This window comes from Mustela nivalis, assembly GCF_964662115.1.
Source record: "Mustela nivalis genome assembly, chromosome: 8".
Taxonomy (NCBI): domain Eukaryota; kingdom Metazoa; phylum Chordata; class Mammalia; order Carnivora; family Mustelidae; genus Mustela; species Mustela nivalis.
In genome coordinates, this window is record NC_139027.1 from 74,905,190 (window position 1) to 74,932,040 (window position 26,851).

Here is a 26,851-nt window from a genome sequence, read left to right on the forward strand (position 1 = left end):
ATATAACAATTATATGTGATTATATGTAATATATTATCATATATGAAGTAATTATAATATTAAATCAAGGTAGATTATGATAGGTTAAAGATCAATATTGCAATCCTTGAGCAACCACTACAACTAATCCACAGATATAGAACAAGTAGAGGAGACAGAATGCAATACTAAAAACAAAATAAATTTAAAAAACTTGACTAGAACAAAATACAAAAGTTCCATCAGGCTTTTTGTGGAATCAATCTACATTTCCACGAATGGGGGATAGGTAAATAAACTGTCATATCCACATATTGAAGTACTATCAGAAATCAAGAGGAACAAAACAATTATCCATGAAGCAACATGGGTGAGTTCCTAAAATGTGATGCTGAGTCAAAGAAGTGGTAGAAAAAGAAAAAAAAAATATGTCTGATTTCATTTACATGAAGTTGTAGGAAAAGCAAAACAAATCTATAGTGATAGACTCTAGTCACGATGACTGACCCAGGGCTTGGGGAGATTGACTAAAAGGGGACGTATGGCAGCTTTTGGGGATTATGGAACTTTCTTCCCATGGTGGCTACATGGGTGTATTTGCCAAAACTCATTAGACTGTACACTTAAAATATTTGCATTTTATTATTTGCAAACAAGACCTCAATAAAAAAATAAAAAGTTGTCATCAAGGTGAAGATGAAAAGCCCCAATCTTGGGAAGGTATGTATAATACGCCCATCTGACAAAAGATTGTTCCCAGAAAAAGTAACATACAAGCCAGTAAGCACAAGACAGCCAAATAGAGTGATGGATAAAATACATTGAAAGGCTTTTTACAGATGAGAAAAAACAAACGTTTGTAAATATATGAAAAGATGCCCAACCTCCATCTGTAATCAGGAAGATGCAAATCAAGATCTCATAAGCTACCATCTTACACCCACCATCAGCAAAAATAAAAAGGCCGGTGGACAACACAAAGTACGGTGAGAACGAAAAGCAAAAGAAATTCTCATATTGAGCTGATGAGAGTGTAATTAGGTATAATTTCTTTTGGTTTGAATTCCTCTTTCATTCCAGGGTATATAATTTAGAGGAAGTCCTGCACTTGAGACCAGGAGATGTACAAGAATGTTTATAACACAATTATTATAGTAGGGAAAAAAGGTAAGTCTCAAATGTCTGCATATACCACATAATTGGTGCTATAATCATACAGGAGAATATACACAGAAGTGAAAATAAACTTCGACTCCACATACCAACATAAAAAAAAAACCCTAATATTGAGCAAAAGATGGAAAACAAATGAATACAGACTGAAAAGTTCCATTTGTTTAAAATGTAAAAAAGAGTATGCTGTTTAGGGTTGCATACACAGATGGTAAAAACTGAAAAGTAAAACAAGGGAGTGATTACCATGAGGGTCAGGAGTGTAGTTATTTCTTGGATAAATGGGTCTGGGAAGAACATGCAGGGAACTTCTAAGATGCTGACAATTTTCTATCTTTTAAGCTGAGTGCTGAGTTTTGGGGTACTCATTTCATTCATCTTTAAACGGTATATATACACTGAACATGTTTTTTGTGTATATTTCATAATTTAAAAACAAGTAGAACATTATGCGAAGTGAAAGAAGCCAGACACCAAGGACCACATATTGTAAATCTACGTGTATGATAAAATATCCAGAATAGGAAACTCCACAGAGACAGAAAGTAGATTAATGGTTGCCTGAGGTTGGGGATGCAGGGGAGAAGTAGAGAGTGACTGCACGTGGGTACAGGATTTCTTTTGGAGTGGTAAAAATGTTCTAGAATTGACCATGGTGATGGTTGCCCAATTCTGTGAATACATGAAAAACTACTGAATTGCATACTTTACATAGTTGAATTATATGGTGTGTGAATTCTATTTCACTCAAGAGTGGTTCTTAAAAATCCAGGGAAGTGGGATGCACAGAAAGGCTCTCAAGGGGCAAGGAAATTGCAAAGCTGTTGAAGATGAAGTTGAGTGTAGTGGTTCTCAAACTCTAGCATGCATCTAAATCACATGATAGGCTTGTTAAAACACAGATTGTGAGGCACCATCTCCAGCTTTCCTGATTCTGTAAGGACTGAGGTGGGGCCAAGAATTTGCATTTTTTTTAAGAGAGAGAGCACACATGAGTGAGGTGGGGGGAGAAGGAGGAGAGGAAGAGAGAATTTTAAGCAGACTTCATCTCAGCACAGAACCCAATGTGGGGCTCCATCTCACTATCCTAAGATAATGAATGACCTGAGCTGAATTCAAGAGTCAGGTGCTTAACCAACTGAGTCAGCCAGGCCCCCCTAGAATCTGCATTTCTAAAAGTTCCCAGGTGATCCCGGTGCCCTGCCCAGGGATTGCACTTTGAGAAATGCTAAACCATAGAGTCTGGTTATAGGTGTTTAATAAGTATATATTGGATTAATGGGTGAATGGATGGATGGGAGTTTGGCTGAGTGTTTGGGTCGGTGGATGGGTAGGAGTTGAATGGATGAGTAGATTAATGGATGTTGGTGGGTAAGTAGATTAATGGATGGATAGCAGGTGGGAAGATGAGTAGCAGAAAATGGCTGCATGGATGGGTCAGGGCTGGTTCAGAGTAGAAGGGAAGAAGTTGGGGTTGGGGAAGTTGTAGTGTGAAATGTAGTGTAGAGAAGAACTTGGAGTGAATGCCTACTTTCAACTCTTGTTGTGGGCTCACCACCCGCTAGCTGTGCAATGTTTGGCAGGTGACTTCACCTCTCTGAAGCTCATTTTCCTTATGTAAGACATGGGTTAACAACGCCTATGAATTTCTATGAGCTAATACCCTTAAAAAGGTCAAGCGCAGAGCCTGGGAGGCAGGGGATGCTCTCTACTCTTTGGATCTGACTATTACCATCATATATCACTGGGCTGTACTGTGTGGTTGAGACACAAGGCTTGTAATTCAGGTCCATCTTGTTTCCATAGTGGCCAATGCTGACCTCGAACTGGATCAGGTCCTTAAAGTTGGGCATCATGGTACAGGAAAGGAAGATGACACACAGCCCATACTTCTGGCGGTGACGGTGTCTCTAAAACAATAACCCCCCCACATCCCAGTACATAAGCCAAGGGATAAACAAGGCTATAGAGATAGGCAAGGAGGCAAAGATGAGGTGCCTTTTTTTTTTTTTAAAGCCATTTTGCTTCTCTTCAGGGTGAGCTGGGCCATCTTTGAACCCACGCCCCCTCAAAATCCTGCCTAGACTCCAGCTCAAGGGCAGTTCCACCCAGGTCCTCTATCACCTGGTCCCCTCCTCCCAGCCAGTTGTGGTTCTTTTCTTTCCCAGCGAGCTGCAGTTCCTTTCTTTCCTTGGAGAGAGTCTTCTCCCTCCAAGGCCCTGAGGGTCAGGCTGTAGCTCTGACTTGGGCTACCCCATCCTTCGCCTTTTTGCCTCAATGCCCTCCCCTCATGGAATGAGCGTGGGCAGGGGTGTCGTGAGGGTGGCACATGCATGCACATCTACTCTGAGCCCTTCTCCAGTGGCTTCCTCCCACCATGCTGCCTCTCTGCTGGAAGTCCTCCATCTACACTGACCAGGTCAGCTGTTTTTATTTCAGTGGCCATCTCCTGTCCTCCTCTTGCACTCTCCCAGTCTGTTCACTATCTCAGGTCTGCTCTGTCATAAAAAAATAACCCTCCTTCTCCCCTCTGAGCCTCTGTTGAGCTCCCATCTGATTTTGTCTTCTTCCACTTTTCCAGCCAAGTTTCTGTGCACTTGCCTCTATGCAGAGTCTGCAACTTCTCCCTTGCACCTGTGTGGCCTGGCAACTCTTCCCTGGGTTGGAGGGGTTGCCTCCATGCTCCTCTTTGCAGACTCCTCCCCAGTTTCTTCTGCAAGCTCCCCCTCCTCCTCTACCTGCCTTAGGCTGTGGCACCCTTTCACCCAACTACTCCTCCTAGGCATTTCCTTCACAACTCTGTGTTCAGATCCTATTGTTCTGATGACACACCATCTGTCCACAGCCTCAAGGACTGGTTTCCATGGGTGTCTCACCAGCATATGTGAAAGGTGGGATTTGTTGTCTCTCTCCTGCACCCCCCAGACCTTCTCCTCCTTCAGAGAGCATCAATGTCACCCTGACCACCTTGCCACCTGAGGCAGAAAAGGGGCATCAGCTTAGGGGAGTTAGCCTCATTTCTTATGTCTTGTTGACCTGTGGCTCTGATAATTCTGTTTCCAAAGGGTCTCTGGAACCTGCTCCCTCCTCTCTGGTTCTCCTGCCCCATGACTGTATTCCCATTTTTAAAAATAAGTGGGTGGCTATTCTTAAGGCTGTTTTTCCTACCCCTTCCTTCATCAGTGGTCTTCGCCAGGTTATAGGAAGAAATAAAAACTCCTTAGAAGACCATTTCTCCTTACTAGATTGCACATTTCTTAATTGAAAACTTATCTTGTTATTTATTGGGTCCCTGACCACGCAGGATTTGGTACAGCACAAAGCCCACATAGGGGCTTAGTAAAGACTCAGGCAGTTGACCAAACATCTTCAGGCAGCCAACAGCTCGTTCAGCTTGTGGCCGGGCCCTCTGCAGTGTCAGAAACAGAACCCGCAGTAGATCTAGGGTGGGCAGGGGACTCTTTCTTCCTGGGTTCCCTGTTTCCTGGAGTTACCTCTATACTGGTCACTTCGGAGGAGAGATCTTTCCTCTTAAGGTCTCGATGGGAAGTGACGTGGGTGGATAACTCCAGGAAGACTCGGCCTCGATAAGTTAGACCATCCTTAAGAGAGTCGGGAATATTCTAGGGCAACGGGAAGGAAAACGGTGAGAAAAGGAACGAGAGAAGAGCAGATAAATGTCCCCTGACACCTATGCCGCGAAGACAGAGATGTCCAGTAACTTCCTGCCTACGGCTGACCACAGTCTTGGGGCGGAATTCCATACACTCCCAGGCATGACTGCGCCCAGAAACCTCTGGGCCTCCACCCCTCTTCCAAACCCCGAGGCCCATTCCTCCTCTTCAGGCATTGGACCCACCTATTAACCCGAAGCACGTGTTACCCGAAAATGCTTCCCGCTTGGAGGAGGCTGTGATAAGCTCCCAGCCTGGCTAATCAGAGCACGTTCCTCCTCCTTGGCAACAGTGATTGGTCCAAGGGGAGTACACATGACCTAAGGCAGCCAATTAGAATCCTCCCCTGGCCTTCCGTATTGGAGGCTCTGATGGCCACTGCCTGCTCCGAGCTTCACTGCAGTGGGAAAGAAAGCAGCCCAGGCGGAAGAGTGGCAGTGGCAGAGCTGAAAGATGGCGTGAATGAGGGAGTCTCTTGATGGCATGGAGGTCCCGGTGCCTGCAACTTGTCCTCATTCAGAGTTCTTCCCAGCCCAGTTCCCATCTTTTAAGCGAACTGGAGTTGGCTTCCTGGTCGTTATCATCAGTCTTTAACAGTTCAATACTTTCTACATTTATCTATGCTGTCTTTTTGTCTCCTGTGTCCTTTCCACATGCTGGAAGTCTTACCCGACGTTTCATCTGAATGCTCCTTCCTCAGGGAGCGCCCCGAGCTCTCCATCTATTTCTTTCTCGTGCCACACTCGTCCCATATAGACATAGCCATTAACACATAGCTTACATGTCCTCTACTAGCGTGGTGGACAGAAACCAGGATCAGGCCCTCCCCCAGCACCTCCCAGGCTCCAGAGCCTTTCACTCCGTTGGTATTAACCTCCACTATTCCCTAGAGCTGTCATGAGAAGCTTACAGTGTTTTCTTCCTGGATCCTGAAAGGGGCCTTTTTACCCCCTCGGAGAGTCAGGAAGCTGGGGCCAAAACAGGGTAGGAAGCCAGAGTACATTCCTGCAAGGAGAGAGTGTGAGGGGGCGATGGGCGGCGGGGGGGAGAGGGACAGGAGGCAGGGGCCAGGGGGATTGCTTGCCTTCTATTTCTGCTCCAGTAGATGAGATCTGGTTGAGGAACAGGCTGACAGTCCCAATCTCATCCTGGCAACTGTTCTTGGGACTGGAGAGAAACACATCCCGCAGGCTGAACTGCTCACCTAGCTCTGATTGCCTCCTCCCTGGCATGTTTTTCAACCTCCACCCTGGCTCACCAGTCCAGAACTCTGAACTTGATGTAACTGGAGAGGCAGGGCAGCTGCAAGGGAAAGTGAGAGCCATTGCAGGTGCATGCTCCGAGGTTCTGGTCCTCACAGAGACTGAATATAGCTGGGAAGTGCTGGGTCTGGGTCCAAGGCCTGGCTCAGTCACCAGTAAGCCATGTCACCACAGCCAAGATGGATTTACCATCGGAGCGTATAGGTCTGTGGCTGTGGGCCTCCCCACTCACATGCGCCCCTTGCAAAGCCCTGGGAGAGGCCTATGACTGTGTCCCCTGGTCATTTTGTATTCTTATTTTTTTTTTTTAAGATTTTATTTATTTATCGGTGGGGGGGAGAGCGAGCACAGGCAGACAGAATGGCAGGCAGAGGCAGAGGGAGAAGCAGGCTCCCCACTGAGCAAGGAGCCCGATGTGGGACTCGATCCCAGGATGCTGGGATCATGACCTGAGCGGAAGGCAGCTGCTTAACCAACTGAGCCACCCAGGCGTCCCTGTATTCTTATTCTTGAAATGGTCCCCTAATGGCATGAGCTTCAGGACTGAGACCTGAGTCCACCCTGACCATGGGCTCAATGACTGCAGTCCTCACACAGCTCTTCATTGTCTGAAGGCATGCATGTCAACTGTCCTGTACAGAGGTTGTGGCTTAGTACGTCTTCTTCACGGTTAGCAGTTAACTTTTAAACAGCAGGACATCTATCCCTTCCAGAATAAATAATAGTAGTTGCTGTTGTGAGAAAGGGTTTCCTTTGTCCCCAGGCCTGGGCTGAATGATCTACATGGATCACCTGAGTGACTTCTCCCAATAACTCCATAAGCCCAGTGCTGTTATTCCCATTTCTATACAGGAAAACTGAGGCACAGAGGAACTGAGTTCCTCAAGTTCTCTTTAGAAGCTCTCTTTAGAGCTCTTAACAACTCTGCCACAACCCAGTGAGGGCTGTGATTATCCCTATTTACAGATGGGGAATGAGGCCCAGAGAGGCAGAGGGACTTGTTCACGGCCACACAGTCAGGGTCGCAGTCAGGACTGGAACCCAAGCTTCGGATTCTTGTTTCCACTCTGCCACAGGGTCCCCTCAAATAGGAAAACAAAAACCAATCTATGTGTAAAACAGAGCTGCTGGGGCCTGAGTGGTACCTGAATTCTCTCAGTTGGGGTCTCTTCTCCTCACTGCACTTCCTGAGGCATGGCTGAGAGTACTTCCCATTGTCCTTTCTACTTGTCTGTTCTCCCCTTGCCAAGGAGCTGGGGGCTTGGGTGGAGAAGGGGAAGGGCTTTCCAGTTGAGCAAGTGGTTAAGAAGAAATGAGAAAAGGCTCCCTAGAAGTGGAGAGATGGGCACTGGAGGGCATCCTGGTCTTCCAATATTATAAATCCTCCACATTCAAATTTATGGCTGAACCATCTTTTCATCCACGCTGTTGAGAACTCTATTCCCCTTTCCCGGTCCCTTATCTTGACTGTCCTTGTTCTGGGGCCCTTGGATTGTAAGCCAGCATACACCCATTTTCAGTAGAGCTTCCCCTGTAACCTGCCTTGCTGGGGTGCTAACAGGTTGGCCTCAGATGCTACTGTCTCTGTGGTCATCCTGCCACTCAGAGTGAGGGTCACATCTGCCTGCTGCATTTCCACAGCGTAGTCACAATCTTCCAAACAGCTCCAGCCTAGGAGACTGTGTTACTTGGGAAATGCACGAGGGCCCAAGGGGTGTTTGGACATCTTTAAATGTTGGAAGGCCTCTTTCAGGGATGAAGGAGGGCCCAACCTGTGCCACTGGTTTCTGAACCTAAAGGCAGCTGAACATCGGGGAAGACTTGCAAGGCTCTGAGCAGCCACAGAGCGACAAACCTCATCACAGCTGGAGACGGGTGGGAGGAAACAAAGGTGGGGGATAAACTAGGCTCCTTTTAAAATCTCTCCCTACTTTAAGAGTCTATAAAATCACTCAGGAAGGTAGTGATTATGAAGAATGGGTTAAAGATGATGCCTCATCAGGAGGCAGACCAGGGAAGTTTCTAGCAAGGAGGAGGGTCCCAGGAGAGTAGAGGGGAACTCATGAGTTGTTTTTATGCCACACAAATGTAAGGTATAAGGAAAGCAAACACTCTCTGTGTATCCAAATAGAAGCCACACAAAGTTTTATGCACTAATACTTAATGACAGTGCTCAAGCTATCTCTCAGAATTGCATACTCTTTCTACATGCAGTTCTTAGAAGCCTGACATGTAGTCAAAAGGCAACCAAGTCTCTTCCAGGGATTTAAGAAGACTGGCATCCACATTACTGACAGGTGACTGAGAAGGACTGAAAAGCTATAGAAATCAGACTACAGAATCCCACAAAGAAGAGCAACTTGGACCCGTTTAGTATAGGCATAAAAAGCCATACTCCATGTAGCCCATATACTATGTTCCCACAATACCTCTAGGCCATTAACAAAGAGCTATAATTATGTCCAGGGCACTTTGCCTAGAAGATAAGAAAATGCATAATACAATGTAGATTTAAATAATTTTTTTGGTTTTGTTTTATAATGTAGGTAAAAGACACATTTAGGTTTTTGGGAAAGTTCAGCTGTATGGCCCACTCATTTTTTTAAAAATTTATTATTATTAATATATTTATTTGTCAGAGAGACAGGCACAGCGAGAGAGGGAACACAAGCAGTGGTAGTGAGAGAGGGAGAAGCAGGCTTCCTGCAGAGCAAGCAGCCTGATGTGGAGCTCCATCCCAGGATGCCGGGACCATGACCTGAGCCGAAGGCAGACGCTAATGACTGAGCCATCCAGGTGCCCCCCACTCATTTCTTAATACTGGACAAATAAAGTACGTTTTCTGAAATCTGTCCTGGGCTTCTTCATGTTCCCTGTCAGGCAGATCCCCCCCCATCCCTGGTGCCCCCCACTGTCTTCACCCCATGCTTCTTGGCCCCTACCTTCCCTCCACACCCCTCCACACCAAAACTTCCCTTTCATTTGTGGGCCAGGAGGAGGAGAGTGATCAAGGTGGAACAGGACTGGGTGCCTGGGGGGCTCAGTCTGTTAAGCATCTGACTCTTGATTTCAGCTCAGGTCATTATCTCAGGGTCATAAGATCGAACTCTGCATTAGGCTCCAGGCTCCACACTGAGAGTGGAGCCCACGTGGGATTCTCTCTCTCTCTCTCCCTTCTTCTCCCTCTACCCCTTCCCCAGCTCTCTCTCTCTCAGAGAAGAAAAGAAAAGAAAAAAAGAAAAGATAGAACAGCAAATACCTGAATCTGGAAGGTGAGGATCTGGTTCCATATCGGGTTCTCAGTTTCAGTCAGCACATTTGTCTTGAGCTAGGAACATCCCAGAACAGTGTGTCAGCCTGTCCCCTCCTCCCTCCACAGACCTCACCTTCCACCCCTTCCAGCCCTGCCCAGGGATGGACGCTGTCTTGGCACAGGGTTGATCATGGGAATGGTCTAAAGACATTTTGACAAACTCTCCCTCAGGTACAACATCAGTCCTTTGTATATCTGCCCAGATCCAGATTCCCTATTACTTATCTTCAGATGATCTTTCAGTTGACTTTGTTATTAAATAGTCATAAGGTTACTAACTTTATATACAAGTGCATATACATAGATTTTGTTAGATAAACTCTATTATCCCAACAGAAAAGTGAGCAAAAACCATGCTGACTGTAATAGTACACAATGGCATACCCTTTCCAAAGCATCAACTTGACTTCGTTTTTAAACCTGGCGCTATTCTAAGCAATCATGTCAGTGAAATCAAGGGTTGGTTGGACTGGTTAATACATACTGGTTAACACATTTTTGTGTTTGTGTTACAAAATAAAAATTTGTATTTGTAAACGTACTGGTTAATACATTTTTAATACATACTAGAAAATCAGAGATATTAACATTTTTTGAAAATTGTGAAATTGTGTGCCAGCTACTGCCCAAGAGCATCTCACCTAGACCTGAGCATGCAAACCACATTCAGTGTGGTGGTTTTGTCCACAAATCCTTTGGAAAACCTTCCTTGGAAAGGTAGACATTAATTTCCCTCCCTGTATATATGGGCTGGATTTAATGATGCTTCTAATAGGTAGAATATGGTGGAAACAATGGTTTATGAATTCTGAGACAAACCTACTTAACTTAACCCAACATTCCCCAAATTTGAACATAGGATCCTTGTTTTGCACAGACCATCCATCAGCACACTTTGGAAAATACTACTCTCTATTCACAGAGGATCATGGGATGTCAACAACTCTTTTGCCCAGAGCCTTCAATTTCTGGATGAAGAAACCCAGCCCCCAAGAAGACAGTGACCGTTTCAGTGTTGTTTGCAGACATGTTGTTTCATTCACTCATTCGTGCCCTTCATGCACATTAGGTGTTCAGTGGGCATCTGCTCCTGCAGGGCTCTGTGCCCAGCTTGCAGACACAGGGTGACTCAGCCATGGCCTCCATCTTCAAAGACTTCCTGGTCCAGTGGGGTTCAGCCCACTGATGGAGGACCTGAGATCAGAATCCAAGGGTCGAGCCCACCAACTCCATCTTTCCTCACACACTATCCAGGTGACAATTTCTCAAAATCTCAGACCCTTGCTACACTTACCTTTTCCCCAATTAGTTCCACCTCCAACACAGGACTCACTAAGTGCTGTTTCTCTGTGAACAAGAAGTTATAAAATTTCTAAGACAGCAGCATTTTTTTTCAAGGGAAGGACACATAGAGGTGACAGAACAACTCACACCCCTTCACCATCCACACTACACCCCTACCCAGGCAGACCTCTCCCATGTCCACTCTATCTCTATGTGTCATGGTACATAATGGCAGCGAGGGTGGGCACTGCCATAGGGAACTGGGAGTCTGCATCCAGGCATCAAAGACAGGTCGGGGCATTTGATCCATTTTAAAGAGTATCTGTGGAGTCTTCATGAAACAAATCTGGGTGGATTTCAGTCTCATCCTCTCCCCAGTCCCTGAATCTTAGGTTCACATCAAAATGGAACAGGGAGGGGTGCCTGGGTGGCTCAGTAGGTTAAAGCCTCTGCCTTTGGCTCGGCAAAAGGGTCCTGGGATTGGGCCCCGCATCAGGCTCTCTGCTCGGCGGGAGGCCTGCTTCCTCCTCTCTCTCTCTCTCTCTCTCTGCCTGCCTCTCTGCTTACTTGTGATCTCTGTCTGTCAAGTAAATAAATAAAATCTTAAAAAAAATTTTTAAATTAAAAAAAAATGGAACAGGGAAGCCCCATGAGAATCCCCCGTGCCACTGTGTAGGGAACCTCAGGGTCAGTCCCACCCTGCTACCCTGACTCTAACTGAGATGAAGATCCTCTGCGCAGTAGATGAAGAACTGTAAGTAGGCTACATTGGTTGGGACCACCGTTGACTTGAAGATCTCAGTAGTGGTGTCATCAGCCCCATAGGGCATCTCTTGATCTACCTGCAGAGACCAGAGAGCTTACAGGGTAGAGTCATAGGATGGTCATGGCCATACCCACCAGATTTGACTTTCCCGGCTTTCCACTTGGTACAGGGGAGGGGTGGCCAACCCTCAAGTGACACGCAGGCAATTAAAGCATGTGAAGATCAGTGGCCGCTCTGAGGGCCCAGGGGCAGCCTATGGAAGCAGCCACAGTAGGAAATGTCACTGGGGTGTCAGGGCAGCCTCACCAGAACCTGGTCTCCCACACCGAGGACACAGATGGTGACTTTCAGGTAGCCTCTCACACCACTGTTGGGTTCATTCGGCTGGCAGAGGCCTAACCATTTCCTCATGAGTGTGTGACCTGAAGGGGCAGAGGGCCCATGGGAGACTGGCCTCCAGTCTCCATCCTTTTTCCCTGAAACCAGTCTTTCTTTCTGTGGGAGAGGGGTGTAGAAATGGGTCTCATATATTCTGGGTCCCATACAGTAGCAGAGGAAATTGGGAGTCACTCCTACTCATAGGCAAATGTAGTGCACTCACCATGCTGCCAGCAATTGCCTTTAGGAAACAGAGAACCCTCTTCTCCATCCTGGGAACCTACAGTTGTTGTCACTGTCCTGGTCTGAGAGAGGCAAGCAGTTTCCCAACCCTAAGCTCCAACCTTTACCTACTATGTATGTTATGGCCAGATTGTATGCTATGGTTACAGCAGAAACCTCTACTCAAATGCCAGTCTCTGAATACTGCCCTCAAAAATTAGAAATGGAAACCAAGGTAGCAATAAAAGTTGAGCATTTGACCCAAAGGGATGCCTTGAGTTTTAAAGACATTGTCATACAGAAAATAATTCATACCCTCTAATACTTTCCTCTCATGTGCTGAACGTACAGGGATTTTGAAATGTTTAGACAACTGGCCTGCTTTTTTTAGAAGGCACACATACTTGCAACAGCTGATACCTACCTGGATAATAGTAGATAAACCCAATATCTGTCTGAAAAGACAAGAGTAGAGTAAGGATTAGTTAGGATCTCTGGCCAAGATTTGCGATATCAACAAACAGCAGTACTGGACTGACAGTATTAGCCACCAATGCTTGAGAACTCGCCCTGCCTGAACTCCTTTACTCTTTACAACAGCCTACACTCTGGTCCTTTGTCACCTCCACTCTGCAGAGGGGGATACTCAGTGTGAGAGAAGGGCCTGAAGTCTTACAACTATTACTTGAGAAGGTCTGGATTGAAAGGGTTCTCAATCACCACACAGCACTACCTGGCCCACGCAGTGTTGGCTCTTCCCTGGGTTGGGAAGGGTGTCTCCCATCCTGCGGAAGAGGGTGGTCAAAGGAGGAGCTAGCAAAGAGACTATGGGCTTTCCCTTTTCCTCTGGGAGAAGGTTTCTGCCTGAGGCCTGAGGGATGTGGTACAGGACTGAAGTACTTGTATCCTGAATATATAAGAAAATCTCAAAACCGAGTAGTAAGAAAATGACCCAATGAAAATGAGCAAAAGATTTGAAGATTTGATTTATTTAATTTTGAGAGAGAGAGAGAGAGTAGGGGGAAGGGCAGAGGGAGGCAATCTTTCAAGCAGACTCCCAGCTGAGCAAGGTGCTCGATGCGGGGCTAGATCCCATGACCCGTGAGATCACGACCTGAGTCGAAAGAGTCAGATGCTTAACGGACTGAGCCACCCAGGCGCCCCAAATGAACAAAAGATCTGAACACACAATTCAACCAAGAAAATATGTAGATGACGAATAAGCACACGGAAAATGCTCAACACCACTAGTCATTAGAGAAGTGTAAATTAAAATCATAGTGAGATAGCTCTACATATAATTGGAATGGCTAAAGTAAAAAAGATGGACTACATGAAGTGTTGATGAGAATGGGGGGCAATGGGAACTCTAGCACACACTGGTGGTGGGAATATAAAATGATAAAGGCTGGAATTGTTGGGATAAAAATGGTTAGGAAGTTTCTCTAAAAGTTAAACACACACCTAATGTATGAGCTACTCAATCCATTTCTACATATTTATCCAAGAGAAATTAAATTAAGATTCGAACATCCCTGTTATAGCAGTTTTACTGTAACAGTCAAAAACTGAAAATGAGCTAATGCTCATCAACAGACAAGTGGTTAAACAAACTGGGATAAATCTGTAAATGGACTCCTCAGCGATGAGAAGGAATGAATTATTGACAGGTGCAATGAACATGGATGAATCTCAGAATAATTATGCAGAAGCCAAACAAAAAAGGGTACGTGCTCTATTGCCACATTTATATAAAATTCTGGAAAAGGCAAATGAAGCTATAGTTGTAGAAAGCAGAGCAGTGGCTGCCTGGGGGTGGGAGGGAGTAGGATAGGGATGAGAGATGAGGGTGAGAATAACAAAGGGACACCAGGAAACTTTTGGGGATGATAGATGTGGCAGATACATTTGTTATCTTGCTTGTGATGATGGTTTCCAGGAAAACACATTTTAAAATGTATCAAATTATGCATCTTAAATCATGTGTAATTAATTCTATGTCAATTGTACCAAACCAAACCCAACCAAACCCAGGCACCCCTAATGAAGCAATGATCGTCAGTGATCGTCAGTGGCTGTTAACAACATAAAAAGAGAGACCAACAGTCGTTCTGTGCCTCCCACTGAAGTCATTTTGCCAAATAATGGACCCAAATCTGGCAAGCCTCTAGACAGCACACAGCTGGGCAAAGTGACGTGTGAAATGATCCTTTGGAGATGCAGTCCACAAAATCCAGACTGGAGGAAAACTCTACAGGACAAACTATCCAGTTTCTTTAGCAAATTATGAGGGAGAAAAAATGGGCAGGACCCACAGAATCAGAGAGACCTAAAAATACATTTTAACCAGCTGCAATGTATGTGCCTAGTCTGCATCTTAACTTGAACAAACCGTGAAGGGAATTCATAAGATAATTAGGGGAATTTGAACATTGGCTAGTATTTAATGTTATCCAGGAATTGGAAAGGTTTTGAAATGTGATAATTACATCTGATTATGCTTAATAAAAATCTTTACATTCTAGAAATATATACTGAAGTATTTAAAAATAAAATGATATGATATCTGAGATGGGATTCAAAGTAACCCAGCGGGTGGTGTAGACAAAACAACACTGACAATGAATTAGTGAAGTTGAGTGACTGGGATGTGGGAACTCAGGATACTATTATCTCTGCTTTTGTGTATTTTTGAAATTTTCCAAAGAAGTGGTTGTTTAAAAAGGTTCACTTTCTCTCATGTCTTTGACTTATTTTTTAAAATATTTAATTAATTTATTTATTTGAGAGACAGAGGTGGGGGCCAGAGAGGGGCAGAGGGAGAGGGAAAGAGAGAATCTCAAGCAAGAATCTCCCCGCTGAGCACAGAGCCCAATGTGGGCCTCGATCTCACAACACTGAGATCACAATCTGAGCTGAGATCAAGAGTCTGATGCTTAATAGACTGAGCCACCCAGGTGCCCCTCATGTCTGTAACTTATTTAACAGTTCATACCACTGGTCACTTCTGGAAATTGTGCAGTGGTCTCTGAGAGCAGAACAATTTTAACCTCCTGCTTCCTAACCTCTCTGGAATCTCACAATCTCTAAGCACCGCCCCCCTTTTTAAAAAAGATTTTATTTATTTAATCGAGAGAGAGAGACAGAGAGTACAGAGGGAGAGGGAGAGGTAGAAGCAGGCTCCCCACTGAGCAGAGAGCCCCATGTGGGGCTCAATCCCAAGACTCTGAGATCCTGACCTGAGCTGAAGCTAGATGCTTAACCCACTGAACCACCAAAGTGCCCTGCTTATGCTGCTTCTTTAAGGGACAGGTCATGACTCTTCACGTGCTTATTACAAGTTGTGAGAAAGAAACCTTACTTTGATTTGTCCTAAATGTGCCTTTCCCAAGGTGGAAGTTTTTTCCAGGGGTTGCCAGATTTGGCAAATAAAAATATAGATGCCCACTTAAGTAAGAACCACAGATAAATGACGACTTAATTTTTAGTATATGTAGGTTCCCTGCGATATTTTGTGAGAATCCATGCAATATTTGGGGCATCCTTATATTTAAAAAGTATCTATTAGAGCGTCCTGTGTTTAATCTGACCCTACCTTTTCCCAATCTTCCTGAATCTGGAGAATCTTTATTAGTCCTTCATGACTGTGTCAACTTTCCTCCTCTCTCAGCCTGTGTCTTTCCAAAGCAAACATTTTTTTAAAAATTTTATTTATTTATTTGACAGACAGAGATCACAAGTAGGCAGAGAGGTAGGCAGAGAGAGGAGGAAGCAGGCTCCCTGCTGAGCAGAGAGCCCGATGCCGGACTTGATCCCAGGACCCTGGGATCATGACCTGAGCCAAAGGCAGAGGTTTTAACCCACTGAGTCACCCAGGCACCCCCAAAGCAAACATTTTTATTCTATTCTCATAGGCGGCAATTTTCTCTGTGTTTCTCTGCCTTTTTGGATTTTCTGCTTCCATTTCCTGGAGGCAGAGATTTGAAGTGTGCCGACAGTATTTAAGTGTGGGGAATTCAACATGGCACCCAGCTCTTTCATAAATGGTACACACTTTCATCCTTACAAGGACTCTGTACTTTGAGAATAGCATCAATTCCATTGTACAGATGAGGAAGTAGATGTTCTGAACAACTTGTTTAAATCAACCCATTTCATAGGTGGATCCAAATCTGGATATTTCTGCCTGAAAATTTAAGTTTTTGCCCCTAAAATTGGGCATAGAGCCCATGGTGGGTCTCTATAACTGTTTCACCAAACCTCCTCCTTCATCCAGGGCTCACTTGGAATCTCCCGATCTCTGAGTTGAATCTCATCAGTGTGGAATTCATCACCTGCAGAAAGATCTCAGTTACTCACCTCCCCCATTTCTCCCACCTCTGTGGGAGGACTTACAGGGATTCTCTAGGATTTGCTCAATACTTCCTAGTGACTCATGCTTCCACAAAGGTTTTCCCTTCTAATTCTTATTGATTTCTTAATACCCTGTGAGATTCAGAATTTTAGTTCCCTTCTACTGATGAGGAGATTGATCAGAGGGTCCAATTCATTTGATGAACCAGAAGATCAGCCCAAAGCAAAGTGTTGCACTCAACTTTCTCCACTACCTGCTGTCCTGATCGTTTACCATGTCCCTGTGTTCCCAAGACCATGCATACTCTTCAAGGGGGAAGCCCTCTTGTGCTCCTTAGCCCTGTGCTGGACACATAGAAGGCACCTGATAAACACGTTCGTCATAGCTACCGAGGTCCCACTGGTTGGGGAATGGAATGTCCCATGTTGAGGGGAAATTTGAGGATCCTTTGGTGGCATGGGAATCCCGGCACATGGGAAGGGCTATTTTCTTCCCTTCGAGGCCCATCTTAGGGTCTAATAGTTGGGATTCCATAAGATTTGTTAAATGGATGAATGGGGAGTCTGGGCTGCTGGGGAGTGACAAAGGAGGTAGAGGCTGTGTGTGGTCAGAAGGATAATCTGAAGTGACTGGCTCTAACAGTGGGGTGGGGACGATGAAGTCCTTTCCAGAATTGAGATGGGATAAGAAGGTGGGCCTACCTTGTTTGGCTCCTCACCTGGATCAAGATGGTCTCATCAAATAACTTAGCAGGTACCTCATAAAAATTCTGGAAGAAGATCTGAAGCAGAGGGAAAGGAGGTAGGGGTTGGGTGATATTCCTTCCACCACTTCACCCAAGGACTCGGTTAGCCTGAAGGCTCAGACTAGAATGCTTCTTCTCCAGCTCTTGCCCATTTCATGCTCATGCTCCTCCTCCAGAAGCAGGGGCCTGCCAGGCTCCTGGAGGGGGTTCTGCTAGGGTAAAGCGCAGGGGCAGGGGATTCCAGGAGCATCTGTCAAGAGCAGCTCAAGGTCCAGCTAGCTGCCTGGGATATAGACCCGAGCCTCTGTCTCCTTCTAGATTGCCCTATCAGTCCACTGCACCTCCAGCCTCTGCTGAGCCAGAACCATCTTTTCTAAATGTAAACCTAGCCCCATCACTCTCCTCCTAAACTCCCTCCATGGTTCCCAAGTGCCATCTGTGACAGGGTCCTAGTGCATTCTGCAGCCTTCCCTCTGACCGCGCCATATCTACTGTTCTGCTAAGTTCTGCTACTTCTTGTTTCTAGGCTTCTGAAGACACTATTGCTTTTTCCTGAATTTTCTTTCTCCATGATGTCCCTCTTTCCCTGCTAGACTCTTCCTTCAAGGTTTTGGAAGCTCTTCCTGAGTCTCCCCATTCCTCCCTACTCTCACCATGCTATTATCTATTGGCCTATTTACCAATTAATTCAGTGAGTATTTATGGACTTCCAACTATGATCAGCCCAATGCTATAGCTTAGGGCTTCAGCAGTGGCAAGATGTAATGGTCTGGGCCTGCATTAACAGTGCCCCCAGATCTGTTAACCCCAGTTTTGCACCATTATCATAGTCTATGTGTTCACAGGCCAATCACCCCACCACCCCAAAGACTACTGGCTCCTCCAATGGGAGGTTTCAAATGATTTTGTCTGTATTCTCAGTGCCAAGCAGTTCTTGGCCCTCTGTAAATGTTCAGCCAATGTTTGTGGCAGAAGCAAGCTTGCCTGATGCCTGCAGGAAATGCCCAGCCCCCAGCTAGCCCCTGGCTGCCCCCCTTGGCCCAAATGCCCCATTCAGTTCTGAAGGGCACGTGCAGCCCACCTCGTTGAAGAAAGGGTTGTTTCCCATCTTGATCCGCGTGTTGTACTGGTAGCCTCCAATGACCACATTCACCATCGGCTTGATGTTGTTGCCCATGAGCTGTCGGGCTTCAAATACCTTCACTCGGACCTATGGGGGGAATATGGGGGCACCTGAGGTAGGGGTCTGGGCCCCCTTCTTCAACAGGGGCTCATCTCTAAAAGAGCAAAGTGTTCTGATAAGAGGCATCTACTGGGGTGGAAGGAGACCCACAGCGAACTGGACTCCTCCTAACTGAAGGTAAGTTCTAGGAAGACCATGGCTCCTTCTCTTTTCCTCTTCTGGGAACTGTCCCCTCCACTGCTTTGTTCTTTTCATCTTGTGTTACTTAGTGGTTTTCAATTGCAATGGGCTTGTTACAGAATACAGAAATGAAGTCTAATCTTTCCCAGTTTTGTTTGTTTGTTTGTTTGTTTTTAAGATTTTATTTATTTATTTGACAGAGAGAGAGATCACAAGTAGGCAGAGAGGCAGGCAGAGAGGGAGGGGGAAGCAGGCTCCCTGCTGAGCAGAGAGCCCCATGACCCTGGGATCATGACCTGAGCCGAAGGCAGAGGCTTTAACCCACTGAGCCACCCAGGTGCCCCGGGTATCCTCATTTTTAAGCAGGTGCATGGCATGATAAGAATGACATATTTGAAAGACCCCATTGGCTGAAGGATGGACAGGAGAGAGCTGGAGGCTGGGAATTTAGGAAGAACTTATGAGTGGTCCAGGGACGTGATGGTGGTGGCTCAGGTCAAGGAAGTGAAGTGGTGATGGAGAGGTGGGGACAGTTGGGTGATATTAAGAGTTAGGACTTGGCCATTGACTGGATGCAGGGGATAGGGTGAGGAAGAATGCAGTCAAGAATGACACCCAGTCTCCTTGGCAGGTGGCAGGCTGGAGAGCAGGTGAAGGTGTAGCAGAAATATTGGGTTACAAGTTACAGATCAGAGGGAAGTTGCTGAGCCATGGGATGAGGGTTCCAGAAGTCATAGCGGGAACTCTCCTCAGCCCTTCCCATACAGCTCATTTTGCCCGGCACATGGCTAGCCTTGTGTTGCCAACAATCCTGAGGACTCTTCCAGGTCTTTCATTCTGCCTCCCCAGCATTTGCCAGGGCCTATTGGTATACATACAGCCAACAGTGCCTCCTGTGGCCGCCCCGAAGCTGTCTCTAGCTTCCCTTTCCTGCAGAAGTGGCTCAGAAATGCCCAGGAGGAGCAGGGGAAGCAGTGAGGCTCTGAGGACCTGTAGCTCTGGTCCTCTGCCACGACTTTGCAGAGAGATGGGGACAGCTTGGGATCACAATGAGAGTGTCAGGTAAATCAGCCCCGAATCCTCACCTGAAAGTGCTGAGGCTTCGAGGACAGAGCCATGGGCATGCCGGAACCAGGGACCATCAGTTTCCGCCTGGCCACCTCTTGGGCACTTGGGCCCAGGAGGTCGTCATCACCTGGGGAAACACAATCTGGGTGGGCCCTCAGAGGCTACGTTAGGGACGCTTTGAGGCATTATGCCCATTTCATTGTTCTATCCCCATTGACTAGCTTCTGACTAAAACCATGGCCTAGAAGTCCTGAAAGGGGCACATATCCTCCCCAGAACATTCCCATGGGCCCCTTCTTACCCTCAGTAACCCTGGGCCCCACACTCTACACATGAGGGTTTTTGGAAATGGCCATCTTTGCTTCCCTCTGCAGCCCACTGGAGGCTTGGCCTTATGTCTAGAGATGACAAGTGGAAAACTCAGCCAGGTATCTGGAGATTGGCCTCTAGACCTTAACCTGGTCACAGTCCTTTTGTAGGCCTCAAGGCATAGGTCCCAAAGGTCCCAAAGAGCCTATCCAGCTATGTTTGGTGACGAACAGGGGTAAGTCCCAAGGACATACCTAATTTCGATGCATACTGTTTTCTCGCAAGGGTCACATGTAGGGTGACAGTGCACTGCAAGGCAAAGGCAGGGGGGCTGTAAGCCAGATCTTGCAATCCTTGGTCAAGTCCTAACACTGGAAACTTGCCCAGCCTGGCTAAGTTTGGAGACATGAAGCAGTGGTGGTGACAAGGAGGTACAGCAGAGTGGGGAAGAGAGGGAGAGGTGCCTTGGGGCCAGCCCAGAACCACTGATGCCAACAGCTCTTCTGCTAGCTCAATATCTCCTGATCTCGGGAGAGGACTCCTGCAAATACCTCTTTTTTTTTTTTTTTAAAGATTTTATTTATTTATTTGACAGACAGAGATCACAAGTAGTAGGCAGAGAAGTAGACAGAGAGAGAGGAGGAAGCAGGCTCCCCGTGAAGCAGAGAGCCTGATGTGGGGCTTGATCCCAGGATCCTGGGATCATGACCTAAGCCGAAGGTAGAGGTTTTTAACCCTCTGAGCCACCCAGGTGCCCCTCTTGCAAATACCTCTTAATTGACCTCCTGCCTCCAAGTGCTCTGACTACACTCATCCTACCTCTAGACCATTGCCAGAATTGCCCCCTAAAAAGTGTCCTAACCGATCAGAGTAAAATCACAACTCACCAGCATAGACCATAAAGCCCTTCACCTCTGGCCCCTGGTCCCAGCTAGACTCAGCTCTCCCACCACCACCTTCACATCCTCCCAACCCCTGTGTCCCAGCAGTGCAACAACCTACCCTTCCCGAACCAACAGCCTGCCTTTCTGTCTCTCCAGCCTTCACCCATGTACCTCACACCCTTGTCTAGGATTCTCTTCCTTTCCCGTCTGTGTTGCAAACTTATGCCCCTTGAGAAACTGAATAAACAAATGGACAATGACCAGACCTTATATAAAAATGGAACTCTGACACACAGTCTGCAACCAGCAATTCAGGAAATCAGCCCAACAAATCTGCAATAACCCATCCAGGACGCAAGCCTGTTCTCTCTAAGTCAGCCTGTAGAAGTCAGAGTATGCCTCAAACAATAGCCTCTGTCACAATTGGCCCCAATTGTGTGGCCTCGACTGATAGAGAACTTGATTCACAACTGACAGCTTCCCTAATTTTTGTCCCTTCTTCCCACTCAGGACCAACCAGAGAAAGCCAAATACACACCCCTAAGCAATCACATGGGATGCCTGGCTTCTAGTTGGTCCACTTACAGCTTCCCCTGACCAATGGCTTCCTATCAGGGCACACTGGGAGCCTTCCCTGCTTCCACTGTACAGCTTCTCCCCTCCTCTGTCTGCCTTTGAGTCTCTGCCAAAATGCAAATGATGGTGGCTGATACTGCTGCTCTAGCCAGTTCTGCATAAATAGCTTTTGCTTCTCCTCCTCTGGTTGGTCTTTGCTTGTTTCCATTTACCTTAATCATGCCCTCTGTGAAGCCTTCTTTGACCTCCCACATGGAATCATTCACTTCCTCCTGTCCCCAGTGACCTAGCCTTCCTGACCCTTGTGCTGGAGCACTGTCACTGTGAGTGTGCTTACTCTAATGGACCATGGTCTTCATTCAGTTTTGTATCCCAGGCCTAACACAGGTGCTGTCATCCAATGGACAATCGACTAATCAATCTAAAAGGATGGATATGGGGTGCCTGGGTGGCTCAGTGGGTTAAGCCACTGCCTTCGGCTCAGGTCATGATCTCAGGGTCCTGGGATCGAGTCCCACATCGGGCTCTCTGCTCAGCAGGGGCCTGCTTCCCTTCCTCTCTCTGCCTGCCTCTCTGCCTACTTGTGATCTCTCTCTGTCAAATAAATAAATAAAATTAAAAAAAAATAAAAAAATAAAAGGATGGATATGGGGTAGGAGGGTGGGTGGGTGGATGGATGGTGGGATGGGGGGGTCAGGGAGATGCTGGCAGTGTGATGAGGCCTCCTAGGAAAGGAAGTGCTCTCTGGTGGGGTCACTGGGCCTCTGCTAACGTGGAGTCACCTAGCTTCACTGGCTGCCCCTGCTCTGCCAGCCACTGTTCCTGGGGTCCAACTCACATCTGTGGATTGCATGAGATGGTTAAGCAGGTTCAAGTCCTTCAAAGAAAGGACCTCACTCGGTTTTTTCACCACGGGCTGGAGCAGTATTGTGGCCAGCCCAATGAATCTGGGGAGAAGAAGAACATGTATGAGATCCAAAGTCAGGGGACAGGGTGTCTTCTGTCCCAGGCATGACTTTATCTAGAGAGGGTTCTCTCTGCTACGGGCTGTGCTGCCCACGGAGAGAGGCTGCAGGAAGGACACAATGATGTAGAGAACCCAGCAGAAGATTTAGGGCTCTCACGTCTCTGAGAATGACTTTGGGGCTCTGAGAAGTATGTGACCCAGTTACTGGCTCTGCCCTGCTCAGCCCCTTCCCAGGAGTTCTTCTCCCACACTACTCTTGAATGGCAACAGTCCCAAGTAACCACCAATTGGACAAGGGATGGGACATCTGATAGAAGCTGGCCCAATCAGGTTCTCTGTCTTGGGAATTTTGACTTGGGATGCTATAGATTCAGTCTCAGTTGGGTGTTGGTCTCTGCTGGGCACTAGAGTGGGGCCATGATAGGAAGCCAGGATTGGACAGAGAGATGCAGAGATTTAAGAGCCTGTGGCTTCAAAAGAGGCAGAACTGCCCCTGGCTTCCTAGGTTCCTGATTCTGATTGCTCTGCCCTCCCAGCCCCAACACCCTCCCATACACCCCACCTCCACTTTTTTTTTTTTTTTTTTTTTTGGTCCCATTAGTTGGCTGGAGTGGATTCTTGTCTATGCCACCTGAGTGAGTTATGGATTCGAGCCAGGAATTGCAGCAAGTGCTGTAGCTTTGGTCAGAGAGACAACCTCCTGCCTTTCTCTGCCTCACCTGTCTTTCTTTGCTGCGCCCACGTCCCGAAGGATGATTTGCAGAAAAGAGTCATTTTGTAGGGGGCAGTCCCAGAGGTACCAGATCAGGGTCTGTGGGAGGCACAGAGAGGTCAGCATCCTTCCTCCACCTTCTCCTTCCCAACCTTCCAGAAAATAAGGAAAGATGCAGGGAACAGGCTGTGTTTCTCTTGAACTGGAGAACCTCCCTCAAGGGAGACCTGTCTATCCCTGCTTCAGGTTTCTGGGAACATCGGGACCACCAGGTTGGACAAGATGGGCCCTAATATGGTCCATCCCCAGAGTGGAGAAGGGCCAAGAACAGCTATGGGCCCTCAGGCCTGCACAGCCATATCAGCTCGGGGGCTACTCTCAGGCCCAGATGCCCTTGGGGAAAGCTAATGCTCCTCCCTGGCCTCTCCCTAGAATTCTGAGCATGGCTAGGACCCAACCTCACTCTTGGGGTAGTCATTGCTTCTTTTGCGTTTGTCCTGATGGTTTACCTCATTCCATATGGGGTTATTCCCTTCCGCTTCATGAGTTCTCCTCTTGATATCTGCAAAGAGACCAAGGGGTGTCACTGGTGGTAGGAAATAATTCAAAGTCTAGGTTTAAGTGTGGTAAAGAGAGGGAGGACTCCAGGAACACTTTGAGTCCATGTTAGCAGATGTGGTATGACATGGATTCTTACTCTGGGGATTTCAGAATTTTAACTTTTTGTAAGGGTAACATCATCTGACATGACAGATAATGCGTTCACTTCATTTTCTTCCCTGGAATGTAGTTCCTAGCCATCTTGCAGCCAGGTGGTATCTGGAGACTCACTGTGGCCAATGCAATGTGGGAGTGATTTTCACCACTGCCACGACTAGCTCCTAAAAATCTCCCATGATGCTTTTCCTCTCCCTGCTCCACACAACCATCCTCACCATCTGTGGGCAGGGTGGTGCCAGGATGACTGCAGCCACGAGCAGTGAGTTGGTCCCTAAACCACTGCTTGGGGGAGCCACTGAGATGACTGCCCCCTTGATGCAGGATTTGGTATAGGAGGTAAGCTTTCACTGTGTTAAGGCATTGAGATCTCAAGGTTTATTTGTTACCAGAGTACAAAGCCTAGTGGACCCTAAGACATGCCAAAACATCTCTAATGGGTTAAAAGTTCCTCATCCATAAATATCTTTGGCAAAGAACAGCCCATAGCCCTGCAAAGAACCTCTAAATTGCTCAACTACTTAGAGATTCTTCCCAAGGAAAGAATGCAGAAGAGGGAGAGACAAAGTGTGTGCAAGCATGCACCTGTGAGGAAGTCAGGAGGGGTGCAGGGTAGTGGATGCTATATGAGGGAAAAGGGGTTCAGAAAGGTAAAAAGGGAATAAAAAATATCATTCAGTAATAAGGATTTATAGGTAAATCTCTGGGCAAACCCAAGAGTCCGGGACTTAGGCATCTTTATAAGAGGTATTTCTAGGAGGAGAAAGATCACATCCATGGGATGGTAGGAAAGGCGGCTCAGACTCAGCCTGTTCCCTGGCTCACGGCAGACACATGGAATGTCCACTATGCCTCTCTAAATCTGGGGACATAAACACATATGGATTGCCCTGTGAGCCTAGAATCCCAAATGTCCATTCTCCAAGGGGTATTGTCACGCCCAGTGAGCACAGAAAAAAATTAAGGAACTTCATTCTTTACTCCATATCTGTTACAGAAACAACTGTGCCTTCTTTCTCTCAGCCCCAATTTTCTCAGTCCCCACACATGCTGGGAAACCTCATTCGCCATTATCCACCTCCCTCTGCTTGCCACCAGCAGACTGTCAATTTTCTTGCCCTTCCTCCATTCCCACTCCCAGCTCTGTGTTCTGGAGACACCCTTGATTTCTTTTCATGTTGTCTCCCAAATCCTTTCACCATCCCCCACCCCTGCCAACCTTCTTGGACATTTTTTCCCTTACCTATAAAAAATGGAGACAATAAATCTTGCCTCATTTGCCTCATGGGATTGTTGTGAGGAGCAAAAATCGCTATGTTCATGAAAAGACTTTGATGGCTGTAAAGGTCACTTACAGGAACCAACAGTTACTATAGGAGGTTATATAAGAGCTGTACATACATTATCTTTTTAAAAATCCTCACATCAAGCCTGTGAAGCAGGTACTTTTTCTTTCTTTTTTTTTTAAACCTCAATGTGTGGCACAGCCCTAGTTCACAGAAGCATCTCGGAAAGTATTTATCTTCTCTTTTTCCTGTAGCCATTCCCCTGGAAAAAATGAGAAGCAGAGATGTCCTCACAGGAGAAATAATGGCAATAAAGTTAAGTTTCAAAAGAACTGGATGATATCTACTCTGCCTTTCTGTCATACAGGGCATCTTTTAGGCCCCAGGAAGTCTATTTTTTCACCGAATACATGTTGCTTCTTGGGGCTGGTCTCTCCCATCCCAGTGTCTGGCTCTCACCTCGGAAGTAGGCAGTCACACAGGGTCTGGGTGGGGGGCTGAGGGGTGGGTTAATCGTAGCTGAATCCACGACCAGCCGCAGCATGCCTGTCCTCCCCCTCTTTCCCTCTGCAGCAGAGCCTCCTTCTTGGAGCACCTTGGGTTGACTTTCTCCTAGGGCTCACAGGGTGAGGAGAACCCTAGACCTGTTGCTTAGCGGTAGAAGTGATGTCACAAAGGTGGCTGGTTCTTGGTTCTGGAAAGGAAAGGAGGGGAATGACAGGAGAAAGTCAGGAGTAGGAAGCAAGTGGCTTGAGGTGACCAGGCCTGTACAAACAAAATAATTTGGCTGCTTTGCGTTTCCTCTTTTTTTCTCTTTCTTATTCTCACTGTCCCTCTGATCTCATGATCAGGTATAAGGGTAGTCTTTCCTCTTTATATAAATAAGCAAGTTATCTGGAATGAATCATTGCCAAAGTCCCACAATTTAGATTAAAAAAAAAATAAGAGAGGTGAGGTGATGTGAGGAAAGGAATAAGGAAATCAAAGACCATTTCAAGGACAATTCAGGAAAAGCTAATGCATAAGCAAACATGTAGGCCTCTTTTTTTTTTTTTTTTGAAGATTTACTTATGTGAGAGAGAGAGAGAGAGAGAGAGCAGGGGTTTGGGGCAGAGGGGGAGAGAGAGAGAGTCTTAAGCAGACTTCATGCTGAGCATGGAGCCTGACAGAGGACTCGATCTCATGACCCTGAGATCATGGCCTGAGCTAAAACCCAGAGTTGGACACTAATACCACTGAGCTCCCCAGGCCCCCCAGGCCTCCTTTTTCCTAAAGGAAGCCTAGGTCCAAATAGGAGTCTGTCTTTAACAAAGGGAAATGAATTTTTAATTGATGAGCTTTTATGCCAACTAATTTTAAGGTTTTAAAAAAATCTCAAGGTCAATACAATTTTGCTGTGGTATCTTGATAGCTCTCAAGACCCCTCATCATGGGGATGGAGCTGGGTCACTTGTTTTTGTCTCATCTACACTAAGGGTTTTTTTGTTTTTGTTTTGTTTTGTTTTGTTTTGCTTCAGTTTTTAATATTGTATAAATTACATCTTCTCCAATAGCAGGAAGATTAGCGGATGTTTTATTTTTTATTTTTTTAAAAGATTTTATTTATTCATCAGAGAGAGAGAGAGCGAGCACAGGCAGACAGAGGCAGAGGGAGAAGCAGGCTCCCTGCCAAGCAAGGAGCCCGATGCGGGACTCGATCCCAGGACGCTGGGATCATGACCTGAGCCGAAGGCAGCTGCTTAACCAACTGAGCCACCCAGGCATCCCTAGTGGATGTTTTAAAAATGTATATTAGTTGATGAAACAACAGAACAGTAAG

General features: G+C 46.5%; 1 protein-coding gene across 3 annotated transcripts in view; it reads right to left on the bottom strand.

The window, feature by feature from the left end:
• Positions 1-25,660, bottom strand: part of FER1L5 (fer-1 like family member 5) — a 55,406-nt gene extending 29,746 nt beyond the window's left edge. The window contains exons 1-19 of one of the 3 annotated variants that reach the window (XM_082746742.1): positions 25,492-25,660; positions 23,539-23,591; positions 23,037-23,128; positions 22,189-22,297; positions 20,145-20,199; positions 19,599-19,708; positions 18,232-18,360; positions 17,124-17,186; positions 16,335-16,385; positions 12,476-12,506; positions 11,758-11,873; positions 11,404-11,527; positions 10,696-10,748; positions 9,348-9,416; positions 6,085-6,128; positions 5,911-5,993; positions 5,737-5,831; positions 4,647-4,775; positions 2,885-3,062 (exon numbers count right to left, since the gene is read on the bottom strand). In XM_082746742.1, the coding sequence (XP_082602868.1) occupies positions 2,885-3,062; positions 4,647-4,775; positions 5,737-5,831; positions 5,911-5,993; positions 6,085-6,128; positions 9,348-9,416; positions 10,696-10,748; positions 11,404-11,527; positions 11,758-11,873; positions 12,476-12,506; positions 16,335-16,385; positions 17,124-17,186; positions 18,232-18,360; positions 19,599-19,708; positions 20,145-20,199; positions 22,189-22,297; positions 23,037-23,128; positions 23,539-23,591; positions 25,492-25,576 (1,669 nt within the window). In that variant the 5' untranslated portion in view covers positions 25,577-25,660. Of the gene's footprint in view, positions 1-2,884; positions 3,063-4,646; positions 4,776-5,736; positions 5,832-5,910; positions 5,994-6,084; positions 6,129-9,347; positions 9,417-10,695; positions 10,749-11,403; positions 11,528-11,757; positions 12,376-12,475; positions 12,507-16,334; positions 16,386-17,106; positions 17,187-18,231; positions 18,361-19,598; positions 19,709-20,144; positions 20,200-22,188; positions 22,298-23,036; positions 23,129-23,538; positions 23,592-25,491 lie in introns of those variants that run through there. The other 2 variants (XM_082746741.1, XM_082746740.1) reach the window with 2 other exon arrangements.
• Between the last annotated feature and the right edge of the window lie 1,191 nt (positions 25,661-26,851).